The 27,943-nt window shown below is 37.6% G+C and overlaps 3 protein-coding genes across 4 annotated transcripts; 2 read left to right on the top strand and 1 right to left on the bottom strand.

The window, feature by feature from the left end:
- Positions 1–13: 13 nt before the first annotated feature.
- Positions 14–8,565, bottom strand: LOC137733494 (protein SEMI-ROLLED LEAF 2-like). Its single transcript, XM_068472641.1, has 19 exons — positions 8,431–8,565; positions 7,846–7,920; positions 7,129–7,244; positions 5,743–5,857; positions 5,479–5,607; positions 5,168–5,215; positions 4,620–4,786; positions 4,304–4,500; positions 3,883–4,175; positions 3,650–3,799; positions 2,992–3,519; positions 2,733–2,879; positions 1,580–1,652; positions 1,294–1,418; positions 951–1,151; positions 715–852; positions 505–639; positions 168–383; positions 14–85 (listed from the first exon to the last, which is right to left on the bottom strand). Exons 1-19 carry the CDS (start codon positions 8,563–8,565, stop codon positions 14–16), a joined length of 3,060 nt encoding a protein of 1,019 aa, XP_068328742.1.
- A 5,989-nt stretch (positions 8,566–14,554) lies between these two features.
- On the top strand, positions 14,555–18,570 carry LOC137733372 (cation/H(+) antiporter 28-like). Its single transcript, XM_068472524.1, has 4 exons — positions 14,555–14,746; positions 15,399–16,403; positions 16,633–17,223; positions 17,542–18,570. Exons 1-4 carry the CDS (start codon positions 14,555–14,557, stop codon positions 18,154–18,156), a joined length of 2,403 nt encoding a protein of 800 aa, XP_068328625.1. The 3' UTR covers positions 18,157–18,570.
- Positions 18,571–19,945: 1,375 nt separating this feature from the next.
- Positions 19,946–27,887, top strand: LOC137734108 (uncharacterized). 2 transcript variants are annotated; one of them, XM_068473393.1, is made up of 13 exons: positions 19,947–20,218; positions 20,299–20,665; positions 21,940–22,117; positions 22,198–22,247; positions 22,935–23,027; positions 23,113–23,201; positions 23,818–23,896; positions 23,998–24,080; positions 24,544–24,622; positions 24,730–25,471; positions 26,248–26,319; positions 26,461–27,088; positions 27,345–27,887. In XM_068473393.1, exons 1-13 carry the CDS (start codon positions 20,187–20,189, stop codon positions 27,484–27,486), a joined length of 2,634 nt encoding a protein of 877 aa, XP_068329494.1. In that variant the 5' UTR covers positions 19,947–20,186; the 3' UTR covers positions 27,487–27,887. The 2 variants fall into 2 exon arrangements, with proteins under 2 accessions (XP_068329493.1, XP_068329494.1); XM_068473392.1 differs by having other exon boundaries at positions 19,946–20,665.
- Positions 27,888–27,943: the final 56 nt, after the last annotated feature.

Below are 27,943 nucleotides of genomic sequence, written 5' to 3'. Positions count from 1 at the left end.
ACAAGTAATTTGTTTACTTGTATTGTCTCTCCAACACTTGTGTTAGAGTTGTGTACTCTAAGTATTTCACCCCAACAAGAATATGCTAAAAACACAGTATGCATGCAATGCAAAATAAAAGGATTGAATTTATAACTTTCCCATATAGTGTATGCTAAAGAAAATACCGTAGGGGTGCCCAGCGGAACAACAGATAGAGTTTCCTTTTCCTGGTTGCAATCATTAGAAAATCTAATCAAACTTTCTTGTCTCTGCTGGGAAACTATAAACGTTGACAACTTCTGCTGCTTCCCCATTTGAATAGCCTCACACTGGCCAGCCATTTCCACGTACGGCATATTTGTAGCAGCTGAGACTGATAATCTTCCAACTTGATGTGTTGTCTCCAAAAACTGCACATGAATCGCTCTCTTACTTAGCACAATGTTCAACTTGATGTAATGTCCATTGATTTACGTATTTTCTGTCTGGTTTCTACAAAAGCCACAAACCAGCAACAGTGGCCTCACTTACCGAGTCTAAAAGCTGATCAACGCTTATTATGCTTAAACTTTCCACTGCAACTTTTGTGCCAGGGTCGGTTTGATTTTCAGATGCATTGGGTGCATCATCCCCAATTGTGAATAATGGGGGCTCCGCCTGCACAATAAAGTCATTATGTACACTTAATTGTTTGGATATTATAAAAAAAAGGAAGTCGTTCGAGTAAATTACCTTAGCAGGTTCTCCATCATCTTGTACGGGAACTTGGTTGATTTCTCTGGGTGTTTCCATGTTCAACGGAGCTCCCAGTGGACATGCATCATCAGGCAGAAAATCATTAAGCAACTGCTGTTTTATAATCGATGAATCCTGTAGTTAAAAAAGAAAACCGAAATAGCTAGTATCAGAATCGTAATTACAAAGAACTAGACATGGTTCAGATAATCACAATGTGATAGGAAGTTTACTTTTGGTGAATTTCTAAGCGTCTGCACTATCATGGTAGCGTATGATTCCTTAGATTGGCTCTCAGATTTTTCTATAGCAGAAAGTGACCTTAAAGCATCCTCATCATCTTCTTTTGACCCATAAACTTTCCTTACTTGGTCAGCTCCAGAATTGATAGCTTGCAATTTGCGATCATCAACCAACCGTAGAAATGGATCAACCTAACAGCATGTCATGAAAGCATACACGTCAGTATTGAGCAAGGCTAACTTCGGAAACTTCAAATCAAACTACAAATAACTTAAAAGGTCCGCCAATTTAACATTCAACGGAAATGTGGTCCGGAAACTCTGTTGCACGTACTGTTTCATTTGTAAGTGCTGCTTTAGCACAAGGAGCGAGAGCAACCACGTTGTAGGCTTTAGCTGAGAAGATGATCATCGATGTTGCCAAAGTAAAGAGGGATCTGCGCCTTGATGGCTGCAATCCTGCAATATGAAATCCCCTAGTTAAAAATGGCATCCAAAAATTACAACCCAAAGTGGTTTGCGGCCGTCAGTTACATTCCAGTGCAACGAATATATGAGCAATGCATTTATGTTGCTAAGAACTTATGGAAAAGAAACCGTCTGTAGACTCGAGGGCTTACCTCCTCCAAAAGAAATGCTCCTTAGGGAAAAGGCTAGCTGAAAACTTCGGATCAGGGTCTCATCGGATGTGTTCTACATGACATGATGAATCCAAACAAAGTGAAAATTGGGGACCAAACAAGGAGAAAAAAAATTAACTACAAATTTCATTATAAAGTCGATTTGTAACTTGCACAAATTACAAATCCACTAACCCTGAAATTCTGTAGACTAACAGTAAATATTTTTTGTTGGGGTGAACAAACTTAGAGTACACAACTCTAACACAAGTGTTGGAGAGACAATACAAGTAAACAAATTACTTGTATTACACAAACAAAATATTACAACACAAACTATCAAAGACACTCTTGAGAAGCTATGACACTCACTCACTTTCTAGAGACAAACTCTAGAGCACTCACACTCTTACAAGACTATTCTTTCTTCTCACTCTCACTTGCTTGCTTGCTTACAAGCTTGCTTGGTTGGTTACTTGTTGATTTGTTGATTTTGTTGATACAAATGGTGTGGATGCCTTCTCCTTTTATAGACATGGATGGAACCTTGGAGAAGCATGGACACACCATGCTAGAGATATCTAGATAATTCCACTAACTTCCTAAGCTAGAATTATCTACACTAATCTTGCATGTTGGTGGAAACCTCACCATTCTTCTAGACTCTTCCACCAACTTAAGAAACAACATTCTAGTCATTTCTACAAAGTACTACTTTAACTTGGATAATCTAGCTAACCAACCTTAGTGAATGTTCTAGAATTCTTTATTCTAGATTTGTGTAGGTCCTTTAATGAGATGGGGTTGATTTCTTTAACATTTTTGTTATCTAAACCCAAGATTCCAGACAAGGGGGACAAAAGCATGTCATTTTAACTTCATTGTTGTCATTGATGTAGCCTTTTTAGTTTATAGCTTAAGGCTCGGGAGCCAGTTAGCTTAAATTAAGGATTGAATGATCGAATTGATAATGGTGGATTGGTAAGGATAGAGCTCATGACTAATAGCAAAGTACTTTGTTCCTATAATTTGGGAAAACCCACTTTACCCTGAAATTGAGTAGTCTCGAGAAAAAAGCAAATATCCAAACACGAGGCAAAATGGAAAAAATAGGAGCGGTACCTTAACATGCAAGCAAAAATGGAAGTTGTACCTTAGTTCGAGCATAAAGTAGCACAAGACTGTAGGTATTAGCAATTGCTTCATAGTTCTCAGGTGTATTTGAAGGAGAGATGGATTGTGCCCAGATTGATGAAAGCAGAAGGGTAATCTGACGACTGCTTAACCTAAGGGACATTGTCTGCAAAAATCAGTCGGAAGAAAAATGGTCACAATGGAAGATGATCAAGTAATACTATAGTGTTCAAAGCACATAGTCATTGTATGACAATAGCAGAACCAACAAACAATACCGAATCTTTATCTGAAATACTAGCAGTTTTTTCATCAGCAGAAGGTGTATCTGATGGGTTCCTTCTAATACTGTAGGCTCGACTGTAAGTTGACTTCAAGCGGTTCATCACAGAGTGATTGCTGACTGACCCATCCTCATTACCAATAGACTCACTTGTAGCTGATGGATGCCTTCTTGAACTAAATTTGGACTTCAATCTGTTCAACATGGATTCGTTAGGAACCTTTGCTTCTTCCACAATTACAACTTTGTCCTTCATCTCTTGAGCAATGTTTTCCTGTGAGTGAGATTGATGGTTTAATTTTTCAAAGAGCGCAGCTGATGAAGAAAATACTGATACAGTTCTAGAGAGGGTCCTTCCAATATTATTTTTCTTTGTAGTAATGGGCGCAGCAGCACAAGGACGAGGGCAAACAGATGAGGGAACAAGCACGACAGAAAAAATACGGTGTGCGCCCACCCTGCTTTCATGGTCTACGCAGACCATAGCTACGAGTAACTGATGAAATAATGCCTCAGGAAATGTCTACAGAAATTCAGACATTCAAACCACAAAACGAAAACAAAGAAAATCAGATGGAAACTTGGTATTGTGCACTAATAATTGTAGATCGAAGGAAGTATCGAAGGAAGTGATATAACTGACGCAATCTTGCCTTGTTTTGATATGTCAAATTAGGTATTGTCGCCACAACTTGACCAGTACGGTAAACAGTAGAGATCAAGGTTCTAGCCATAACATTAATGTTAGACATGTTTTCTAACATCACGGCCATCATGTCAAGAACAGGACCTGCATCTCCAACCTGCACAATAAAAGAGCAATAATATCTACCTTGGGAGACTATTTGTTCCATCTTTAAAGAAATGTAATGGATGTTATCATCACCTTATGTGTCAACTGCACAAGGCACTCATCCACTGCTGCTCGAAATTTTCGGTTCCATTCAATTACTTCGGCCCCCAAATTTGAATCATCAAGTGAGCAATGTATACTTTTCCGCAGGTGTCTCATCATATCACTCAGAGCACCAATTATCGCAACTGATGATTGGACCTTTGCTTCTCGAGCAAGAGAGGTGGCAACATCAACAATGTCCAGCTGCATATTTGGGTTCTTAAGAACATTCTTGTGATCAAGATGCTTAATTAAGATGGACAACATGAAGTGCCTGTTCTGCCCTGCAAGAAGCAGTTCACAGGTCATCAAAATATCAGTTGGAAGAGTGCAACTAATTTCATCACAAAAGAAGACTAGTCAAGTTCCCAGAGGCAACAAGTTCTAAGCAATTTGAAGAAAAATTAAATACCACAATTTTCAATTATTAACTGCATATCCATCAAGACAGACAGCACGAGTCCATGTTTAGGAGACCAGAGATCTCCATTATCAAAACAGCGGAACAAAGATTCTAATACACGCCGTACGGTTGTAGCTTCCTTGGCTAACTTAGCAATCTTGTGCAGGCAAACCTTTGACCAGAATCTGGGGTTATTCATGTCGTCCCTGTAAACAAAAACAAGAAGAAGAAATAATACATTAGCTATAACATAATGAAATAGCTAGAATGATACATAATGATAGTTAGTTAGTTATTTACGCAATACTGTGCCAAGAAAAACTACCCTGATACATGGACTTCGCCTATTTCACTCCCTAGCAGCCTCAAGGACGAAATCCTTGTCATGGGTTCTAGTGAAGGTGAAACTTCTCCTGGACTTCCAATCTGGATGTCTTGTTTTTCTGACTTATTCTTTGGACCTCCATAATTTTCCAAGACAACTGAAACAACCTGATTTACAAAAGGAAAATAAAAGGTTGTCGGATGCTAATGATTCGTGGCTTGAAAAAGATGAAAATTGGACTACGCCGTAAATGCCATTAGAAGTTATGAAGAACCCAGACATGAAAAAAGACAGAAAGAAAAAGAATCTGCAAACAATAGTTGATGTAAAAAAAGTGTCCTTACAGGTTTTTTTTTTTTTTTTTTTTTTCTTCCTACAGCTACAAGCAGACGATGACACTTATTTAAAATTGTATGAGTCTATGAACATAAATGAGCACATTTTTTTAGTTAGATAAAATAGCAATTAAAAAAAGCGATAAGGTAATTATATCAGAAACAATTATATAAGAATTAGACATAGCAGTAAATGGTGCCAAATAAACTTACGCTGTCGAATTCTGATGAAATATGACAGAATTCACCCATGAACCAAACCTGCATACAAAAAACAATTGTGAGGGTGCATATGGGAGAATTTGCAACTCATACAAGATTATGATTTACAAGATCTAGTGCCGCTCCGCATGAGTCACTAGTTACCCTTCTCACCTACGCATAAATATTCGAATAAATCTTTCGCACTAGGTGACAATGTGAAAATTATGAATATCAGACTACATGATACTAAATTGAATATCACATGCGAAACAAGTAGCAGTGCATGAAGTAATGACCAAATTGAAATGAGGATGAATTACCATTGATGATAGAGCTTGAAGCCCAGCAGAACGCAAACACTTATCCGTCCCGTCCTCCCTCATTTCTTGAGCTAAAAGACAAAGTTTTGGAATTATGCCATCTAAATTAAACATATATGTACCATCCTTCTGCACAATCAAAACAGCTACATGAGATTAAGAACTTCCATAGGAGAAAAGGCTGCAGCTTCAGAAGCAAGTCATACCCAATTACCAAAAACAAACAACAATCTGAAAGAGAGAGAATGTGCCGACAATTCCCACCTGATTATTTATAAACTCAATAAGAGTTTGGCATCCTAAAAGACGTATTTCATCGTGTCGTGTTTGATCAAGTAGAATCTGTACAATGCCAAGCACGCTACTTGCAAATAATGGCCTGCCATATATAAACAGATCACAACTTGTACATCAAAACCAATAATTTCCGCACAACTATTCATGAGCTAAATCGAACTGCAGAGGATAGTTTTGTAATCTGTTTTCAACAAGTCAGTCAATACCTTAATGGACAAGCATTCAAGAAAACTATTACCAGAAAAATAGACGAAAAAACTACGAGATACAAAGCGGGCTACAATTAGACACAATAAATTTACTTCAAATAGGTGGCACGATGAGTCTGACAACACAATGAGTTAACAGATAAGTATTGCTGCTTACAATTCTCTAAAGAAAATCTAAAGAACCACATTGATACATGCCTCCATTCATCTTATACGGAATCACTTCTTTGATATTATTCTTAGATAATTCTAACCAATTATGATAGTGTCTGAATCTGTCTGTGTTCGTCTTAGACTCGTCCTCTCTCAGCCGGAAATAAAATATGTATACCTATATGCCAAGATATGACTGTATGTATCTACGATCTATGCCATATGAGAAAACTAATGGGATGAATCACAGATTTTGGCATCAGCGAATACATCACCAATAAATAAACAAATAAAGGTTAGTTTGGATTCCATAGCTCGGAGAAAATTTTCAGTTAATTCACCTCATGCCAAATCTATCTATGTCAACCTATAAAAAGTATTGTCTGTGCTCTCAACAAACTTTCTACATTAACCATTCTACGCATTGTATCAGAGTAGATAAACCTTAGGCTTGCCAAATCTACTCAACCAATCAAAAGCATCGTTTGTGTTGTAAACATAAAGTCTACATTGGACATTCTGCACCTTGCACTCTATAATCACAGGCCTCTCCACTTATTGTCACATGATTTTATTCTGGATGTTCTAACTGTAACATGATGCCAGAGCAGGATATTCAGACATTCGTTTGGCCTGATTTGGCCACAGATGCTCCATGTCGTCCAACATATTTACTCTGCATGTTTGGCAAAGTCAGCACATATGAGAAGATAAGTTGAGAAAGTAGAAACCCACCGATGCTCGTTCACAATTTGGACATAATACATGTAAAACCCAAGCTTCAAAAATTAGTGCCTTAGTTTTCTAATGTGGATTGACTTGTTTAAGTTCTAAAGTTTGCTCAAGTAACCGTGGATGGTGCATTTGTCCATAGTAAAAATCCGCACATGCTCTAGCGTTTCTCAATAATGTTTCAGAATCCGAAGACAGGATCATACTAGGCAATAACCTTTATAATTCATTCACATGTATTGTGAACTAAAAAACTCACATTTGCTCCTTACAAGAGACCAACAGCTTCCGGTAGATACACATGACGACTTTCACAGAGTGAAAATTTTCAGTCCTCAAATCCTTGTAACACCGTTGCTCCAGAGTAGTTGTGATCTAAATTATAAATTTTGAAAATATATCAACGTGACAAAAGAATACACAAATGCAAAGTAAAATAAAATCTATATAACCTGAAAGGTCAAGAAAATGAATAAACATTATTTAACAGATAAAAAATCAACGATAGGCCAGACGAAAATTAAAAGATAAGGAACCATTTAAACACAATTAATCCCTTATGTTTAGCATATTTCAAAGTTAAATGTTATTGCTTTCCATAATTAAGTTTGTACGCACATTTAACTATCATTCTTCATCATCTTAGTCAAAACATGAGAGGTATCGTGTTTCAGTTAATCTCAGATTCTGACACTACACTAATGCCTCGTACAAATTGGCCTATCCCAAGTTACTTTATCCAGTTCAATTTGGTGTAGTTGTTAATGATAACCGCCCTAATAAACAACGGTCCTCCAAACCAAAAGAAAACTTCCACATCAATATTACCGTTACTAAATTCCACAATGGCCTTCACCCAAATCAACTTAAATCAGCAGCTGCATGCACGAGGATACACCAATTTTGACATTACAGTATCGCTTAAGTTCATGGCAGCAAGGTGAACCACATTTTATACAATGAGCAGAGGTGGCACCTTTGGAATACGAAGAGGAGTTTTTGAAGCATATTCACATAGTTTACTGATCTTGCGCTCATTCGGTTCTTCATCCTAACAAAATAGGAAAGAAATGTTCCAATAACACAACTGAAGGAACAAACATAAAAAATAAAAAAAAAACTTTACATACATACCAGTTGTGTTCAAAACCTAATTAAACAAAAAGACCGATTACAAAATTGTGACGAATTCATTTTAAAGGAGGAAAAAAATGGGAAATGTAAACACCAAATTGTGAACAATTTTTGGATAACACTCTGGTAACACGATAAGAACCGTAAATTTGACAGTGTAACTCACAGAAGGCTTCATCATATTATCTGACTCATTATATAGTGAATAATAAAGAGAAAATTGCTCGTTTCTTGCGACACAAGTTACCAATTTTTCACAAGATCCTCAAATTCCAATAACCAAAACGCCCCACATTGGTTCAGTATACAATTTACATGGTTCTTTTTCTTCTTTTTTTTTAACTTTGCACCATAAACTTAATATTCAATTAGACATTAATTAAAATAACCCCAACAATAATAAAAATGTAAATAAAAGAGATCACACCGGAGAGCGAGGAAATATCTCGGCGAGCATCTGCTTGTACCGTTTGACGGGATGCCGTGATCTCGCACGCAATGCCGGACAGAAGAAACACAGACTTTCACAAACAGGGAACACTTGCCTTGAAATCACACCCATCTTTTTTTTCTTCAGTCACACTTCTCAATTTTCTCAAATCATATACAACAACATATGCGTACAATGTATGTGTATACGTTGTGCAAAAAAATTCAATTCCGATGAGATAGGAATTCGTGTGTTTTTTTTTTCCCTTTTTTTTTTTGTTTTTGGTCTGAAAGGAATGGTAATCGGAATTGTGGAATGGGGAAGAAGGTGGTAGTGGCGGTGGTGGTTGGGGATGTTCCTCCGGGGTTGGGACGGTGGAGATGGTTCGAGCGGGAAGACGAACGGATCACCGAGGTTCACCACCGGAGGAGGAAAATGTGTTGAAAAGGAAAGGAGAATAAATAAGTAAATAAATAAATTACAGTCACTCTCTCTCTCTCTGCCCTTTGTCGTATAATAAGTTTTGGGAAATTTGGAAAAATAACACATTTTAGACCCAATGTTGAGTTATAACCACTGTTTTAATTTTATGATAATTATAACTAAAATTTGATGTAAAAGTACTAATATATCCTAAATATTAGCGTTTCTCACAACAAGCAAAACACAACCTTTAAACAACCTTATAATGAGGAATTAATCTCTATTGCCTTTTTGTTTTCATTATTCTCTGCAACTTTTGAACAACTTCCTGCAACCTTCCGAATTTCTGCACAATGAAAGCATGAATAAAAAAACAAAACCAGCAACATTTTTGCCGTATCCTTTCTATGCCTTTGCAAGAATTAGAGATTTTGGTGGCCAAACAAAATTTGACTCCATAAGCAGCATGGAGGCAAGGACTACGAGTGGAGGATGATTCCCTCCCCATCACATTGAGAGTTATGCTCGAAAAAAATGTTTTACTTCACACTGGCCCCTGGAAGATTTTCCGTGGTATATTTATTTAGTCTTAATTTATGTTTTACTCTGTTTTAATTCATGCTTTCATTATGGTTTAAAGGTTGTAGATATCTAAATGTATAGTTAAAGATCGTAGACATCTGAATATAGTTTAAATCTCCAACTATATTCAAATCTGCAATCTTATAAGTTGGATTTTGGTTGTTGTGAGAAACCCTAACATTAAGGATATATTAGTACTTTTAATCAACTTTTGGTTGTAATTATCATAAAATTAAAATTCTGATTATAATTCTACATAAGGTTCAAATTTTGGTTATATTTCCAAATTTCCTATAAGTTTTGGCCGTTTTATATACGAAATAGTTATTACTGCTACTGCTATTTCTGGCACACTCTCTTTCTATGGTTTTTGTTTTACGTGTACGTAATTATCGTATTGAGTTTGAATTTCTCACTAATTTGAATTACTTTAAAGAAAAATATCATTTTAAAGAGGGAGGCCAAAAAGAAAGAATAAAGATGGAAGCTTCTAGTGTAGTGTTATTTCACCTAATAGTAATAATATTGAGAAATGTTGTAATTTTGAATTATACCCCTCTGGTTATTTTTAAAGAAAAGATTATAATGGATTTGACGTTCATGTAGATCTTGAGCGGCTGGAGGCAGTTGGCAAAGAGAAGGAGGAACCCGACTTTGAAGAGGTCCGGATCCGGGTTCGGAAGATCCGAGAGGACGATTTTCGAGATGTTGAGCTCTTGGCAGGCCTTGTGGGTGAACAAACTCGTCAAAGGGGTTATTGGGTGCCAATCGGATCGGGTTGAGGAGAACCGGATCTCGGCGGAGCAAAACGAGAAAAAAGGGAGGAGAAAGAGAGGAGGGGGAGGGGGAATTGGCGAGGGGGAACGAGGGTGGCTCTCGGCGTTTGTGAAAACATAGAGCAGAGAGAGACGTGAGGGACCTGGTCCACGTGTCTCATGGTTCTCAACTGGTCTTGCTAGCGAGGGAGTTAGCCCACGCAGCATACTTGTCCCCTTTTGTCCATTTAACTTAGTCCATGCACTTAACAAACACATGATTACATTAATAAGTAGTGCAGTTCAATACAATGAAAGTTAGTGAGGCCAAAAAAACGACTAATGAAATTATGAGAATGCTAAGGAGACTCTCCATGAACTTTTTGGCACCTTATAATGTAACGTCAATTTATGTCTCAACATTATAAAACATAATGCAAAAAATATGAGGTGACAACAAGTTCATAAAAAGTCTCACTTTTGAAAAAATCTCTTTAGCATTACTGTGGAAATTTTAACGTGGGATTAATTACTTCATTTTAATACCAACATGTTTAGGAAGTAAAGTATACAAATGTCGGGCTATAATTGTTAGATTATTTTCAATTCTTCACGCGTTCAAGCTAAATAAATAATTTTCTATCCTATTGAGAGAAATCGGGTCCGTCTTTGTATTTGTTTTGCTGTATGAGGTTTTTTGTGAGCCAACTTCTTCTTCTATATGGCTCTTAATTATGTATTTTATTGACGTTTTGAAGTAATGAAATTATGGTTGCTCTAAAAGGAGGGTCGGGGCTACTCAGTACTACGGTTGGGTAATATTCCTTTTCACTTTGAAGCGAGAGGTCTTAGGTTCGAATCTCGTGGATGCTGAATTCGATACCAAATTAGACTGCCACTGTGTGACTTAGCCGAACTCTCCCTCCATTTAGTAGAAAAATATGCATGTGCTCAAAAAAGGAGGGTCGGGAGGATTGTATTTGAGGGTGGGATGGACGACTCAAAAAAGGAGGGTCGGGAGGATTGTATTTGAGGGTGGGATGGACGGTATTGGAAGAAAGGAGAAATAATGTATACATTCTTTTATGGTAGAAAGGAGAAAGAGGTTTGGCTTGGAGCCGTGATGCCACCGTTGTCTGTGGGGATTCAAAATATTATTGTTACCATCTATTTGTACCTACTTCTTAATAGAGATTGAACCCATATACGTTGGTGAACCTTACTCATACGGATTGTGACTCCTACTTGCTTTCCTACGCTGACTAGACAAAAAGCCTTCCTTAAGGATATTACAAGAAAGAAGAATTTTGAAACATCATGATATATTGAAGGCCTAATCACATAAATGATCTTTGTGATGATACGATAATCGAAAGATAGTCTCGTGGTAAAAAAATTAAGATCTAAATTCTCGTGGTGTAGTCCGTAAGTAAATTTAGTTCAAAAATTATTTTTCTGTTAAGTACAAGGGTAAAAATGTACTTTAATGTGCACGGGGTAAGGGAATCGGAAGATAGCCCCATGGTAAAAAAAAAAAAGGATTTCAACCCTCATGTTGCACATTAAAGTACTTTTTTAACCTTATATTTAACGGAAAAATAATTTTTAAACTAAATTTATTAACGAATTACGTCACAAGGCCTTAAATCCTAATATTTTGCCACATGGGCTATTTACCGATTAGAGGACATTTTATCCAATTAGGCACATATTGAAATACTAGCGTCTTGGAAATCGGTCACTCATGCATGCGCTGAATGAATTTTAAAATTTTTCTAATTTTTATATTTAGAAAAACTCATTGGACTGTGTTTTGTCAGTTCTCCCTCCAATCAACACTCTGTTGCGGAAAACCCTAACCCTAACCCTGACCTCTCTCCCCTCTTTTTGCCCGTCTTATGGAGATTTACAAAAAAACATGAGTTTGGATGGGAAGTTAAGTTTGCTGTGTGTGTGTGTGTGTATATTTGGTAGTACAAAGGAGCTATTATTTCATGCTGTGGATCAGACAACAAATGCCAAGATCTGGGCTCCTAATGGAAATTATTTTTCCACCAATGCCTGCCTAACAAGAGATTATGGAGTCTGTAAGGACGAGATGTGCTCCTCCACGGCCATAAACGACGTAGAGAGTCGATCATATGGCGATATTATATGAGAAATTTTATTTAAACCCATTTAATCTTTTTCTACACCTCATTTAAATTTTAAATGTTAATTTTTTATTTTACCTTATTGTATAATTACTATTAAGTACAAAATGAAATTAACAATAAAACTCATATTTATCAATAAACCCAAACATTTATTGTGTAGATGACATATTAACAAAAAAATGTAGATGGCATCACTTTCTCTTAAGAAAAACAATTAATAATTTAAAAGATTGGGGAAATATCAATAAACATGATTAATGTTTCTTCGAATACATGCAACCAATTGATCACACATGCGTGTGTGTGTGTGTGTATATATAGTTCCATTTGATATATGTTAATGACGGGGATCGGGGATCAGCGATCTGGATTATGCTTTGGAGTTTGGAAGGGTACGGTTGAACAGACAAGAAATGTAATTGATTCTGGTGAGGGAAGTTGCAGCCAGAAACAAGATGGAAAACAAACACGAAACATTAAAAAGGGGTTGGAACTTTCAGTTCAAATCTAACTTCTTGTCCCACAATCCCTTTTTCTAGTTACCCTTTTCAGACTTTTGGTGTGGATTACACACTCATATTTCTATGTTGAAATCCTCCCACAAGTTACATCAACATTTTAATTTCATCTCGGAGCCAAAGTTGTTGAGGGTGTCGATGAGCTCAAAAGCTGTCCCAGTCCCCCCTGTAGAAAAATACCAAAAAAAGCTCACTCATCTCCTTCCTCTTTCTCATGACCCCATTTGTCTTCTTGTTAAGTCTCTCTCTTTCTATCTGTCCGTTCTGGGTGGCGTGTCAAGGCAGAGACCCTAAAAAAAAAAAAAAAAGAAAAAAAAAAAAAGAAAAAAAAAAAAAGAAAGTGTTTCAATTAATATTAGAAGCCATGTTGAAATCGATTCGAAGGAGGAGTCCCTGCACCTGCATAGCTCCTGCTCCAATTCAATGCTTCTTCCCAATTCACGTGCAGCGATCCGTCTCTACCACCACCACCACCTTCTCTTTCGTCCTTTCCATCTTTTGCGCTGTTTTTCTTTTTTCTGTAGCTGCCTGCAATGGCTGAATTCACACCCAAATTTTCAGTATAAAAATGTATAAAAGTGTCAGTCTTGTTGTCAGCCATAGCTGAATTCACACCCCAATTTTCAGTGTCCGTTTCCAGACAGAGTAAAGATAGTTAAAAATCAAATGGGTGAAAAGAAAAATCTACATATTGAATTGGGTTTATGGGGGTATAATAGGTAATAAATTTGGGTTTAAAGAGATATTAATAGTTTAGTTAAAAATCAAATGGATGCAATGAGTAAGTTGGGTGTAGAAATAGGTTACATGGGTTTAAATAAAATTTCCCATATTATATTTATATACCACTTCTGAAGAGGTTTTGCCTGAAATATCCCAAAGACTCTAACATTATGGTACATTGCATGTGTAGTTTCATGGGTTGATATTGTGCCTAACAGCCTATGTATTTTAGTTAAGAGGTGGATGAAAAAGTAAGATAGGTGGGTAAATATAGCAGCTAGCACTCTTCTTATTTTTTAATCAATTAGGTCAAGATCCTAGTACAAATATTTGCAATGTTTTCTAGCCTTGGATCTAGTTGCATTGCATCTAATACTTTTGATTCATTCATAAGAAATTAATAAATAAAAAAATTAATGTGAATTTTATTGCAATTAATTATTAGTATTACGAACCAATTCCCATATGGTTGTATTTTGCGCGCATTTTGCTCATCACCCTTAAGGGATGGTAATGGTCACCAGCCACCATCATATTTATAAACGTTGGATTAGTTTAAATTTTGAGATTTTTGTCTATCTACGTAGATTTCTAAATAAAAACTCATCTAACGATATAAACAAAGTAGTGAGCAAAAATATTCCTTGTATTTTTTATTGCAAAGTTGTAGAATTTCTACTGTTGTTTTTTTTTTCCTTTCAAATTTTTGTTTTATGAAAGAATGCCTGCCTACCATTGTAAATGGCTCTCTCTCCTAGCCGTTCTCCTTCAATTTCTCCTCAAACAAAGCAACAAGCAATTAATCAGAACCACTAATTCATCCTGGCCAAGCTGGAGAGAGAATTAACCGTGCCATTGGTGCTCGTTTGCAAACTTCCAGCCCAACAAAACAAAACAAAAAAATTCTCTTGCAATTGCAAACAAAAACACAAAAGATTGAGAGGAAAAGCAAGAGAAGAAAAAAATGGGCAGCAAGGAAAAGTTACGTACTTCTCAAAAAATTTCAATTGTTGGACCATGCACTCTCAAGTTAAAAGAGCTTTTTGGAAAATTAGCAAAGTATGCATTGGGTTTCTTCTTAATGTATGCTCTCTGCAATGTTTCCCACTTCTTGTTAAAGCCATATTCTCAGCCTCGCATTACCTCCGACACCGTTGTAAGTCTCTCTCTCTCTCTCTCTCTATCTCTCTCTCCCTCTCTCTCTCTCTCTCTCTCTCCCCCTCTCTCTCTCTCTCTCTCCATGTACTCATCTTTGTTTTTTGTTTTGTTCTCATAATTTTGTTTTGGTTTTCCTCTTCATTTTTCATTCCAAAAGTTGGCAATCAATTTTTTTTTCATAACGGGAAATGTTATTTGCACTCCTTGTTTGTCATTATGTAATCCTTATATGAGTATTTTAAAATTTCATGTGCTTCTAATAAAAGCGCTTCTAGCAAAGCCGCTTATGAGCAGAAGCATTTTCAAAGGGCCATTGTGAGTGCATACGAGTGTGAATAGCAGATGGGATCAAGCATTTTGTTGTAATATTTGATCAAATAAAAACTTGCTGCCTTATTCTAGTGAGGCTTATTGCGTAATCGTGTATGCCTTGTGGCGGCTCTCACGTTCTTTATTTGTTTGTAATCTAAATGCTGCATTGAAAAATAGCAGTTTAATGTAGAGTTAATCTGAATGCAGAAAAGAAACTGCACCTTTCATTAAAACACGAAAGTACCATCTTTCGCTACCTTGCGTGGTGTTTCTCTTTGGTTCTACTCACTTGCCACTATTATTGTGATCAAATTCTTGCTCTCTCTTATGGTATGCAGATAGGACTGTTGATCGGAAACTTAGGGTTCATACGCAACCTAGTAACGGATTCAGCCAGGAAAACGTTGAATTTTATAGTTGATTTTGGCATGATCTGCTATATGTTTGTGTTAGGCATAGAAATGGATCCATATGTACTCTTTAAAGAACCAACCAAGGATGCTAAAGTGGCCTATGGTGGTATGCTCTCCACATTCATCCTAGCCTGCGCTATAACACCATTTCTGCAGTTTACAGATGGCGGTTTCAAGGTTGACTTCACACTCTCCCTCTCCACCGTTCTCTCTAGCACCGCCTCTCCTGTACTGACACGTCTCATAACGAGTCTCAAAATAGGCAAGTCGGACATAGGCCAGCTAGTCATTTCTGCAGGAATGCACGCTGATTTTGTATCCACCCTTCTCCTCTCCATTGGCTATGTCTTTTGGCCAGTTGATTCTGGAGGGAAAGTTGTAGAGACTTCAAAACGCGTCCGAAGATCCATTGAGATGGGTTCGGCATTGGTGATCCAGACACTTTTTGCAGGCTATGTTTCACCAATCTTCATGAACTGGGTCAACAACGAAAACCCCGAAGGCAAACCCATCAAAGGTTCACATCTAGTGCTTGCTCTTGCTTTCATGGCCTTGATCATTTCCTGCTCACCAATTTATGGATACAATCCGGCCTTGAGTGCATTTATGGCAGGAACCTTTTTACCAAAGGGGGGGAGAGTATCGAAATGGGTGATCGGCAAGATCAATTACTTGTTATCTACCATTTACTATCCCATTTTTTTCTTCTGGATGGGTTATGAAGCTGCGTTCAAGGAATTTCAACCCGGCCAGTTCGGGACATGGGCAAGGTTATTTGTACTTTTTGGTATAGCAACAGTAGGAAAAGTTGCTGGAACTGTCCTCTGCGGAAAGCTGTTGGGGTTTCACTGGCCGGAATCTATTGCACTCGGGCTTCTTCTCACCACCAAAGGCCATTTTCACATATACTTGGCCATTGCTGCAAAACAAGTTAGTCTCTCACGTCTCTATTTATTTTTCTCACCTGCTTTCTTCTTCCCTCTCAATTTTCTCTGAGGCATTTTTACTCCTAAAGTTATTAATGATACTGTTTAATTAAGCACATGCTATTTTTCCTCCTTACGGAATCAGAGAACTTACGAGTGATTCGTAACCATTGGTCATATTATGTGAACCACGCTGATCTTGTTGCGTTTTGCTCTTCTGATATTGCATGCAGGCTGGGAAAACATCTACTTCAACCAGCACTGTGATGGTAATAGCTATATTTTTCACGGTTGTGCACGCCCCATCAGTTGTGGCACAAATCATCAAGCGTGCAAGGAAACGGGCACCTACTCATCGAATGTCACTTCAGTTGCTTGACCCTTCAAGCGAAGTCCGCATATTACTATGCCTTCATGGGCCTCAAAATGTTCAAACTATGATAAACTTCATTGAGATATCTAGAGGGACAGCTGACCCTGGTATTGTGGTATATGTAACAGACATGATAGAACTCACAGACGAAATTGCAGCCACACTGGTAAAAGAAGAAGGGGCGGACACCATGACTGTGACTCACACAAGAGTGAAAGACATGAGAGATCAAGTCACTTCTGCAGTTCAAGCATATGTAGCGGAGAGTGGAGATGGTATCACACTTAGACGATTGCTTGCACTTTCGACTTTCAGTGGCATGCCCCAGGATATTTGCATTTTGGCAGAGGACTCAATGGTAGGCCTCATCATCTTGCCATTCCACAAGGTTCAACGGGCAGATGGAACCTTGGATAACGGAAATTCTGCTTTCAGATATGTGAACCGTAAGGTAATGTATATCAGACAACTGAATATTTTTCAAACACCTACAAATTCTACAAGAAAAAGTTAACGAATTCAAGCACCGTGATCATATTTGGAAGCATATGCTTGACACATTCACTGATAAAGCCTCTAGGCTCTAGGTTATATTAGGGCTTTTGGTTTCTATCTCAAAGAATTAGACAATTCAATTAGTAACATGCTAAATACAAAGTAAAGGAGTTAATATCTGTTCAATTTTCCAGGTTCTTCCACATTTCTATAGACTTATCTGTTTTAGCATACTTCTTATTTATCAGTTAATGATATACTTTGGTATTAACAGATCCTCAAGAATGCTCCGTGCTCCGTTGGGATTCTTGTAGACAGAGGTCTTGGACTGATTGAAAAACTACCAAGAACACAAGATCATTCTGTTAGCGTGGCAGTCATCTTCATTGGTGGCAAAGACGATAGAGAAGCACTTGCCTATGCTGGTCGCGTAGCACGACATGCAGGTGTAAAGCTCACAGTCATAAGATTCTTGGTAGATGCTAGCTCAGAGGCCACAGTCAGACCTGGAAATTACATTGTCAGCCGTTCTGAGCAAGAAGAGGAAATGAAGCTTGACGATGAGTGTTTCGCAAGCTTCTACGAGAGACGTATAGCATGTGGACAAGTTGCTTATGTTGAGAAGCATATGGCCAATTCTGCTGAGACCTATTCTACCTTGAGGGAACTGGACGGGCAGTACGCGCTCATTATAGTGGGACGAGGGGAAAGGGTGAATTCGGTTCTGACATTTGGGATGAATGACTGGCAGCAATGTCCGGAGTTGGGGCCAATCGGGGATGTCCTTTCGGGCTCTGATTTCTCGGTCAGAACCTCAGTCTTGATCATCCAAGAAAACACTCTAAAAGGACAACTAGATGGCCTTGAAGATGATTTTTCGATCATGTAAATGTGTCAAACATAGCAAAAGATAGCTTAGAATTTTAGATACAAATTGTAGCAAGGATTTACCACAGATGGTTTGTGAAAAATCGTAGTTTGTATAGAAACTTAGGAGGAGCCATGTGAAAAAAAAAGAAAAGTCAAGGCAGGAAAAATGAGGCTAGAAATTACTGAGGTAGTGTAAACTGTAAATCAACAAACGCATTTGCGTCTGAAGACCGCTACAGTTAAGTTTCTTTTTTTCTACAATTTCCAACACCGCGCTTGGGCAATGCCGGTTAACCAGGATAGTGCGCAAATCTTTGTCCCCGTAAAGGTGCCCATAAGTCATATGTTATACCGATTCCTAGGGAATATATGATCAGTTTCATGAAATCCTCTCACTGTAAAATATTGAAGACCCGAAACAAAGACCCTTGGACTAAAGGCTGGTTTGGTATTACCGCGCTTTAAAAAAAAAGCTGTTTCTGCTGTCCTGTAAGAATAAGCAGCTGTGAAATAAAGTAGCAGAGTGTTTGGTAAACTTTTTTGTAAAAGTGCTTTTGAAAAAAAAAATGCAATATTATAGTGTTTGGTAAACTTTTATATAAAACAGATATGAAAAAAAACCGGTTTTTCAAAGCTGGGTTTTATAGCTTCTTGTTTTTGGATTTTTTTTTCACCCAAAACTGTGAAAAAAAACTAAAGCTGAATGTTTACCAAACACAAAAATGCTCCCAGCTTTTTTTTATACCAGTTTTTTTTTTTCAGAATCACTTCAGTACCAAACCAAGACTTAAATGGGAAGCTCAACTCGAGGTGGGTGACCAATGTAACGTAAATCCATGGTTTCTTGTGTGCGATTATTGTTCTACGATCTCTATCTCGTTGAACCAACTTTTGACATCAATACAACTTAAACAGTGTGCTACCTAAATACAATGTGGAAGAAGTTCCAAAATCGAATCCTTCTATATGATTTTCGTATTTTTCGTATGGAAACTAGTCTAGCATTATGTTTTATTTTTTGATCAATTGAAACATTTTATTCAAAGAAACATTCTGATTTCCTCCAAGGTAGGAAATATCCTCCAAATCTTGTTGTGAGCCTAGTTCGAATGAAGACAATCCACCAATACCTTTGCACAATATTGTTGGAAGTTTTTCAAAATAAAATATTCTGGAACGGATGAAGGTGCAAAATAGTGCACTGTGCAAGGTTACAACCAGTCTATCTCTTCTTGTGTTTAGTTCAACTTTGGTGGTGCATCACACTGTCGAACAACATATTATATTCGGGTTTTATTGTATCCACAAGGAAATATTTGTAGATCCCCTTCACACAAATTGTAAGAGCAAACATTGTCCAAAAATCACGTTTTTTAGACGTATAAACGTTATCTTTTAAAAAAATTATATTTTAAAATATTTTTTCTTATGTGGCACGTGATTAACCGCCATGTCAGCAAAGAGTGGGATCCGCAGTTGTTACACCGTCAAGGTTTGACGGAAAAGGATCATTGCCATATTCTTTTTTTGAGAATCCTGAAGATTCAGTGATCGGAACCGTTCATTATACATCGTGCGACTAGTTTTTATTATGTATTATTTATATTTAATTTTAAATTTTAAAAATTTAAAATAATTTTTGATCGCATGATGTATAATGATGATTCCGATTACGAGATATCCGGAATTCTCAATTTTAACTAAAGAATGTATGAAAGCCAAAAGCAATTCGACACGTACGAGACTCTCGGCCCCAATTTACCCTATAAACCCAAATCCTCTCTCTTTCTCCCCCTAGTCTCCATCTCTGTCATCTCTAGCTCGCTCGGTCGACTGTCGACAATCTTCGTCATCGTACTATTACCCACATACACAGTCACCCCCATCTAAAATTTCTAATTTAAAATTTTAATTAAATTTTTATAAAACAAATTTAATTTTAATATTCCAAAGTAAAAATTTTGGGTTGGGAGGGCGAGGGAAGGAGGGCGATCCCTCAACCCATAATTTTTTCAAATCTAAAGACTAAATCTTTCCTCTCAGCGCAATATGGCATTTCATGTCGCCTGCCCAATTACATGGTACCAAACACTCTCGCTCTCTCTATCTTTTTTCCCTCTCGTCTCTTTCTCTCACTAAAACTCGTCGTTGTTTATCTCAGCCGGCGAATCTGCGACTGTGCGTTAGGGTTTCCGCGAACCCTCGCCACCGGGAATGCCAAGGCCTCGTTCCTCGAAGACGTGCTTCGAGTTCACGACTTTCTCATCGATCCCTCCGGAATTAGGGCTCGCGACGATGGCAAAACGGTCCAGGTCGCCGTTCCGAAGGTCGCCCCGCCGCCTCCGCCGCTTCCCCAGCCGGTTATGTCTTCTGCCGTCGGAGATGGTTACGCCGCTGCCGTTGTTGACGATGAGTCCGCCGCCGCGGCGTCCTCCCAGGCCAAACGTGCCGCGCTCCAGCGCAAGGCTGCTGCGGATATGGTGGCGGCTGAGGACTTTGCTCGGCGATTCGAGTCTGGTTATTTGTCGGTGAGGTTCTTGAAATTCACTGCTTTTGATTGTTTGAATTGTTTCAAGTGTAAGTGTAGGAGCTAGTTTTTGGGGTTATTATTGTATGAATGTTTGTATCGAATCCGTGTTACGTGAATTTAGAGTATTTAGTTGTAAAATGAATTGCAATTGCTTAATGCTGACGAGTTTTTGGCTAATACTGCTTCACACTGACATTTTGAGGTTGCTCTTGAGTTAAAGCTTCCGCTTTGCCATGCCCCGGAATAAGAGGAATTGATTATTTAATAATTGGAGTTTCCCTAAATTGTAGTTTCCATTTATTACTGCATTTGTATATTTCTATATTTGCTAAGTTTGAACGGCATTGATGCGAAGATACGGATGTATTTTGTTTGAAAACACAAAATCTGTTAGAAGAAAATAGGTGGATTCTTGAGGCGTTACAGACCGCACTTAGGGCTTGTTTGGTACACCTTTATACCTGGACTTAGCTGGGATTGTCTTGAATAAGCAGTATATCCACATTTGGTAACGCTGGTTCTTATTCTACGAGGGAATTGGGTAAGCGGGTCCAACCTGAAAAGCTTCGTTAACTTGTCTTATGCAGACCCGTGTAAGAGGAGCGGACAAAGTAAGAACTGCATGGCCAGCACCTAAACATCCTTTCTTATTTTCTATTTTTCATTTTTGTTAGGTCTCATATCTGATTCTAAACCAGAAATTGGTATTCCTTCAGTACAAAATTTTCATCGCGTTTAAAATTTCTGTAATGCTCACCTCCTCTAGGGTATAGAAGAAAATAGGTGGATTCAGAAGATCTTACAGAGGGCATTAACAGTAGGACTGACAGATGAGAAATTAAGAGAGATAAAGAAAAAGCCCTTCAAAAGGGCGGATGTTTTAGGATCGGATGGAAAGAAATGCTGCGAAGTAGCTTCTTATGATAACGCACAAGGAGAGTTTATCTTCTCATGGCATAACCTTTACTATCATGTCACCAAAAAAGACTTCATATTCAGCGGACCTAGTAGGGACCGGAATTGAATATTCCATCATAGTATTTTGAGCAGCCCATGGCTCCCATTACCTGCACCATTTTTTGTGTTTGGTTTTTTTGGGACACGTGCCAATATGACTTTGCAGTTTTGCTGAATGTCAAATACATATGTTTGCAGTTGTAATACTTTGACTTTTTTGGGGTGTTGAACTCATTGTTATTTTTCCCGCTATATATTTATGTTCTTTCTATATTTGTTGTTTTTGAAAATATCAGTTATTTTTCCTTTTAACAGGACACCTCAAGAGGCGTTGTGGGTGAAGAGCAGGCTCAGTCCAATGTGAATGTTATGTGCCGGATATGCTTTTGTGGTGAAAATGAAGGAAGTGAGAGAGCAAGAAAAATGCTTCCATGCAAAACTTGTGGCAAGAAGTACCACAGGAACTGCGTAAAGGTTTGGTCTCAACACAGAGGTGTGTCACTCTTCTCTTTTTTTTATTTTCTCCCGAGGCTACAGATTTTGCATAATAAAATTAATTGGACTTCTTTATAGATCTATTTCATTGGAGTTCATGGACATGCCCCCTGTGCCGAATTTGTGAGGTAATGGGTGATTTGCAATATTCGTCCAATGTTGTTGTTTCTATTCATGCGTGAAAGTCCAAATCCTCCATATTTCCTTAAAAAGAATTTAAAGGGTCCATTTTTCTTGCTCGACAATTTTTTTATGTTTCTGTTCTCTAATGCAACCCCAGTCGCCTTTTCTCTTTTGTTTCTTTCTTTTGGTCAATATTAAATGGCTTATAGAACCCACATGTATTACTTGCCCAGAAAAGGAGTCAAATTGGATAATTGTAAAACCTGTGCGGAAATCTTGATGTGATCGAGAGAAGAATAAAATAATTTGAAGGATTGAAAGAAAAGAAATAACTGGAACATGAGGAAAAGAAGTGAGACTTTTTTTTTCTTGTATTCTTATTAAACCATTTGCAAAAAGGAAGACCCATTACAGCAGGAGTAGCCTATGTATACAGGGCAATTTAACTCCTGATAAAATGACAAATAAAATTAGCCTAGGTAACAATTTTCTGCTTTCCACTGAATATAACAATGTAGGATACCACTACCATTTTCAACAAGATACCTACACTTGTTATTGACATCAAATAACTTTCATAAGGACTAAGATTGTCTATAGGGGTTTTGGCCTTATGATGGTAATAAACTGTGCTTATTAATGGAATCTTCATACTAAGTGGTGTGACTGTATCTTTTTGTTCCTTTCTTCAGGTGTGCCGAAGAACTGGAGATCCAAACAAGCTTATGTTCTGTAAAAGGTGTGATGGCGCCTACCATTGTTACTGCCAACATCCTTCACACAAGGTAGGGTGTGTACTGCTTAGTCCTGAGTTGTATACTGGCCAACTAAATATTCAAAATATGCTTACTTTTGTAATTCATGGCGCAGAATGTTTCTCCTGGACCTTATGTGTGCCCGAAACATACACGGTGTCACAGCTGTGGGTCAAAAGTCCCCGGAAATGGCTTAAGTGTGAGGTATTAATTATCAATATTGTATACTGTGAGTTTTATTTTCTTCTATCAACGGAAGTGATAAGATGACTGTTATTTTACTTCTGTAATTTTGAAACATTGTAGTAACATAAAATGTTTGTTAGGCACCATGTTAGAATTTAATATTATCTTTCTGATAATTTGGCTTACCAGCACCCTATTTTGGATCTCTCTAAATTATTTTATACTTTTGTACGTAGTTTAGACCCTTTTATACTTCTATACGTAGTTTGTGACATCTTATTTCTAATTATGTAGCATTTTGTGTCTTTTTCTTCTGCAATGAAAGCCATTTAAATTAAAGTTTTCGTTTTGCTATGAGTTTTGCTGTGTAATTTAGTATGTTTGTATTTTGTATTTATTTATGCATTTCATATTTTCCCTCCCTCTTTAAATAGCTTTTGTCTAAACTAGTCATTCAAATTCTATGCCATCAAGCAGAACTCTGATAGGCTCAGTTTACTTCTTTTTTCTTTTTTTTTTTTTTTTTTTTTAATGTACCAAAGTTATTATTTGTTTGACTATTTATTTACATTTTAGTTTGTACTTTTACGTAGCATGTACTGGTGGACTCACTCCTTTCTTGTTACATTGACAGATGGTTTCTTGGATACACTTGCTGTGACGCATGTGGAAGATTATTTGTGAAGGGGAACTATTGTCCTGTGTGCTTGAAGGTATTTAATTTGCTTCTATAAGGGTTGATTTATCTGAGATACTTTTGTTTTATTAACTTGCATGATTTTTCTCATGACATATTTGTGATCTTATTTTATAGGTTTATAGAGATTCAGAATCAACACCAATGGTTTGCTGTGATCTTTGCCAGCGTTGGGTGCATTGTCATTGTGATGGAATCAGGTTCATTACTTTTATAGACCCATACTAGTTTTGCTGTATTATCCTGCGGCCTGCCTTTACTTTTTCTTGGTCCCAAAGTGAGTAATTTTGTACTATGGAACTTTGGGCCCGAATGTTTGGTGGCAAAATGTTTCCCTAATAGAACTAGTGTTGTAGCAAAGACTAATGTAACACATTTGGAGGAAACACTTCTATTTCCTCCCTCGTCTTTTGACTCTCTCAAATGTGTTTCATTAGCCTTTATGGTCTGGGCTGTTTGGCTAGCAGTTAAATCAATTCAAATAACCACTCTCATGTATAGTGAGTTTATTCTTCGTAAACCTACTTATCTTATATTGATGTATTCTAAATGATCCGACTGTATCTTGTGACGTTATAATTGCTGAATTGTTTTTTTTTTTTTTTTTTTTTATAATATCTCTATGGGATTGCTTATTTCCAAAAGGATTCTTTATTTTTTCAGTGATGAGAGATATCAGCTGTATCAGTTAGATGGAAATCTCGAGTACAAATGTGCTACATGTCGTGGAGAATGCTACCAGGTTTGCTCAAATAAGATAGTATTCTGTGCTCCCCTCCTTTTTGCTTTAATTTTTGTTTTTCTTAATTTTCAGCTTTCATTACTTCTTACTTTGGATTTCTTTTACAGGTCAAGAATAATGAGGATGCTGTGGTAGAGCTTTGGAGGAGAAAAGATGAAGCGGAGCAAGATTTAATTTTTAGCTTGAGGGCTGCTGCAGGGTTGCCAACTCAAGAAGAAATATTTTCTATTTCACCCTATTCCGATGATGAAGAAAATGGCCCTCAATTAATAAAGAATGAGTATGGGCGTCCGTTGAAATTATCTCTCAAAGGGTTAGTTGATAAGTCACAAAAAAAGACCAAGGACAGTGGGAAAAAATCTTCAAATAAAGTGTCTGCTAAGAAAAAGGAATACCAGGAGTTCTTTGTTGGTAAAACTGAAGTGATTCAGAGGTCTGGAGGACATGATGATCCTCAGTCCTTTGGATCTAGCTTGGGCTATGACAAGAATAATGAGATGCGGCCCTACAAAAATACAGAACTAGATTTATATTCTTCGCCTATAGCTGGAAGTTTTGGCCACACCGAAGAGATTTGCTCTGTCAATGAGCCAGGTGTTTTGAAGCACAAGTTTGTTGATGAGGTGATGGCGAGCGATGAAGATAGGGCTTCCAAAGTCGTTTGTATCAAGGGTAAGTCTCATGGTCTGGATAGTGGAGAGGATACTGGAAAGCATGCTGGCAAGTCAAAGCCTGTTAAGGGGAAGAAGTTAGTGATAAATTTTGGTGCACGGAAGATAAATTTGCCCAAGTCTCCAACATCTGATGCTTCAACCTGTCAAAGAGAGCAAGATTTGTTGACTTCCAATGGTATGCCTTCTATATGACCTGTTACTTGGCTTATTATATTCTTACTTTTAGCATTGCCATTAGAAAAAGAGTTAGGCTTACATATGGTACCATCATTGAACATTAGGTAATAATAGATTACTGCTTTTAGCCCAACTAAGGTTTGAGTTTGAGAGGAATACCAATGAATGTTCCCACAGCCACCTACAACCAGCATTTATCAAATCCGCCCATTGCTACCCGCTTTCACAATCTCTCATTCAGTGTTCAGAAGGGTCGTGTCAGTTGTCAATTTGGGTTTTTAAACCCACAAATAATGATATAGGGGTTGACGGTAGATCTGTCTTCCTTGTTAATGTCTTGGCAATGTGTTGCTGAGATGATGGAAATTTGGGGCATAAACCTTTGTTTCCTACATAGACAACTGAAAACCCAGAGACATTTAGGTTGACATTGACAAAATGTATGTCAGACATACAGATTTTTTTCTTACTTGTTCTCTCTCCAGTTGCAATATTATTTAGAATGTCACTTCAATTTTGAGGGCCAAAAGGAAAAAAACCATCGTTTCTTATTAAAAAAAAAATATATATATATATATATATATATATATATATATATATATAATGAGGGCCGAAAACCAATAAGAGAAGTAGCTGCTTATGGTGGATGTGGCCAGGTTACTTTAATTAATAAAGAGAAATAGGCTAGTGGAAAATTCTTGAAAGAAACCAATATATTTTGTGTGTATTGTATGTATATGTAGATATATGACTTGTGTTTCTCTTGATGGGCAGCCGGTGAAGATGCCAGCCAGCAGAGAGCACCTGTTATGGTGGATAGACATGATGGTTTGGTTAATGCTAAAGGTATAAGGATTGCAAGTTGCAACCCATTAGTATGGTGGAAAAGTTCGATCTCTTTTCAATTGATTAGTATTTCAGTCAAAATTTGATGTTTTCTTATGTTGTGTCATTGAAAGTTGAAACCTTCGTGATGACATTGTGCAGATAGAAGTGATTATTCTAGCCCCTTGAAAGTTCCAAAGGTTTCTGGGAGAGAAGGAAACCTTATAAAGTTGGGAAAAGTTAGGTCCGGAGCTTCTGATCAGAACCCCAAATTTGCAAGAGGGGATAAGGCTGATGAATATGAAGCCATTCAACCTGAGCAGACACCTGTTTCGTTTGGAAAGGGCATTGAAGGAGGCACGACTGCAGCTGTGCCTGTAGGTGAAGTCCCGACTTTAAGAAATGACAGGGTATATTCCCGGAAGCATTCACATGGCAGGTCTAATATACGTACTGAAACCAATGATTACGCTCAGACACCCGTGTCACATTCTTCGTCAAAAGATGCCAAACCTCCGTCATTGAAGTTTAAGCTCAAGAAGCCTAATATTGAAAATCAGAATTCTTCTCATCATGAGGAAGAAAAAAGTTACGTCAAGGGCCAGCGGTCAAAAAGAAAGAGACCATCACCGTTTATGGAGAAGACATCATTTGGTGAGAATGATGACAAGACACAATCAGTTCAGGATAATGTAATGGATGAGATGGATGTTAACTGGATATTGAAAAAATTGGGCAGAGATGCAATCGGAAAGCGAGTTGAAGTTCAGCAGCTATCTGACAATTCATGGTGAGTTTGTTGTTTCTGTATAGTGCATAAGATAAAACAAAATATTACAGTTCATACTACATATAAAAGGACTTCTTGAGTTGTAAACTATTTAATGCCAGCAATTTAGTCATTAAGTCGATTGTCGTTCATGTTTTCTGCTAAATGATTGTTTCCCATGAAGATGAGGTTGTCAGTTTCAAGTGTTACTTTAAGGGGAGACTTTTGATGTTATCGTTTGAGCTGATTTCTTTCCTTTTTCCCTTGTTTCGTACAGGCATAAGGGAGTGGTTAGCAATGTTATCGAAGGCATGTCAACATTATCTGTAACTTTAGATGATGGCAAAGTCAAATCTCTAGAACTTGGGAAGCAAGGGGTTCGATTTGTATCTGAAAAGCATAAGAGGCCAAGAACATGAGGGCTGTACGTAGTACACACAACTTGATGTTTGTGTTAATCTCATCCGGAGGCTTTCTTCCAGATTAAGATGAAAGGGAAGTTGTCTGCCTCTGAAAAGGTGGTAGAGATAACATGTTGTAGCATATCCATTGGCTTGTATCTTTGCTCACATTCTTTCAGACTTGAGAGAGGATTGTATGTGCAGGGGCTGTTCAGTTTCATCGGTCGTGAAGAATTAGTTCTGGTGAACCGGGGTAAATTCTGAGGTAGGCAGGTTTTCTTTTCTTTTTCTCTTTTTTTGTCGTTGTATAGACAGCTAAGCTACCTTCTTGAAATGTATTCGAATACTCAGCCTCGAACTATGATATTTTAGAACTCTCGGTAACAGAGAGGATAGGAATGAAAAGTTGTTTTCGTACCGGTCCAGATGTGTTTACCATCTTTGAAAGTATGAATGCTTCCGGCATTACTTTGAT

This window comes from Pyrus communis, chromosome 5 (genome assembly GCF_963583255.1).
Source record: "Pyrus communis chromosome 5, drPyrComm1.1, whole genome shotgun sequence".
Lineage (NCBI taxonomy): Eukaryota > Viridiplantae > Streptophyta > Magnoliopsida > Rosales > Rosaceae > Pyrus > Pyrus communis.
Note: the sequence above shows the minus strand (reverse complement) of the source record. Positions and strands in the feature narration are given on the sequence as shown.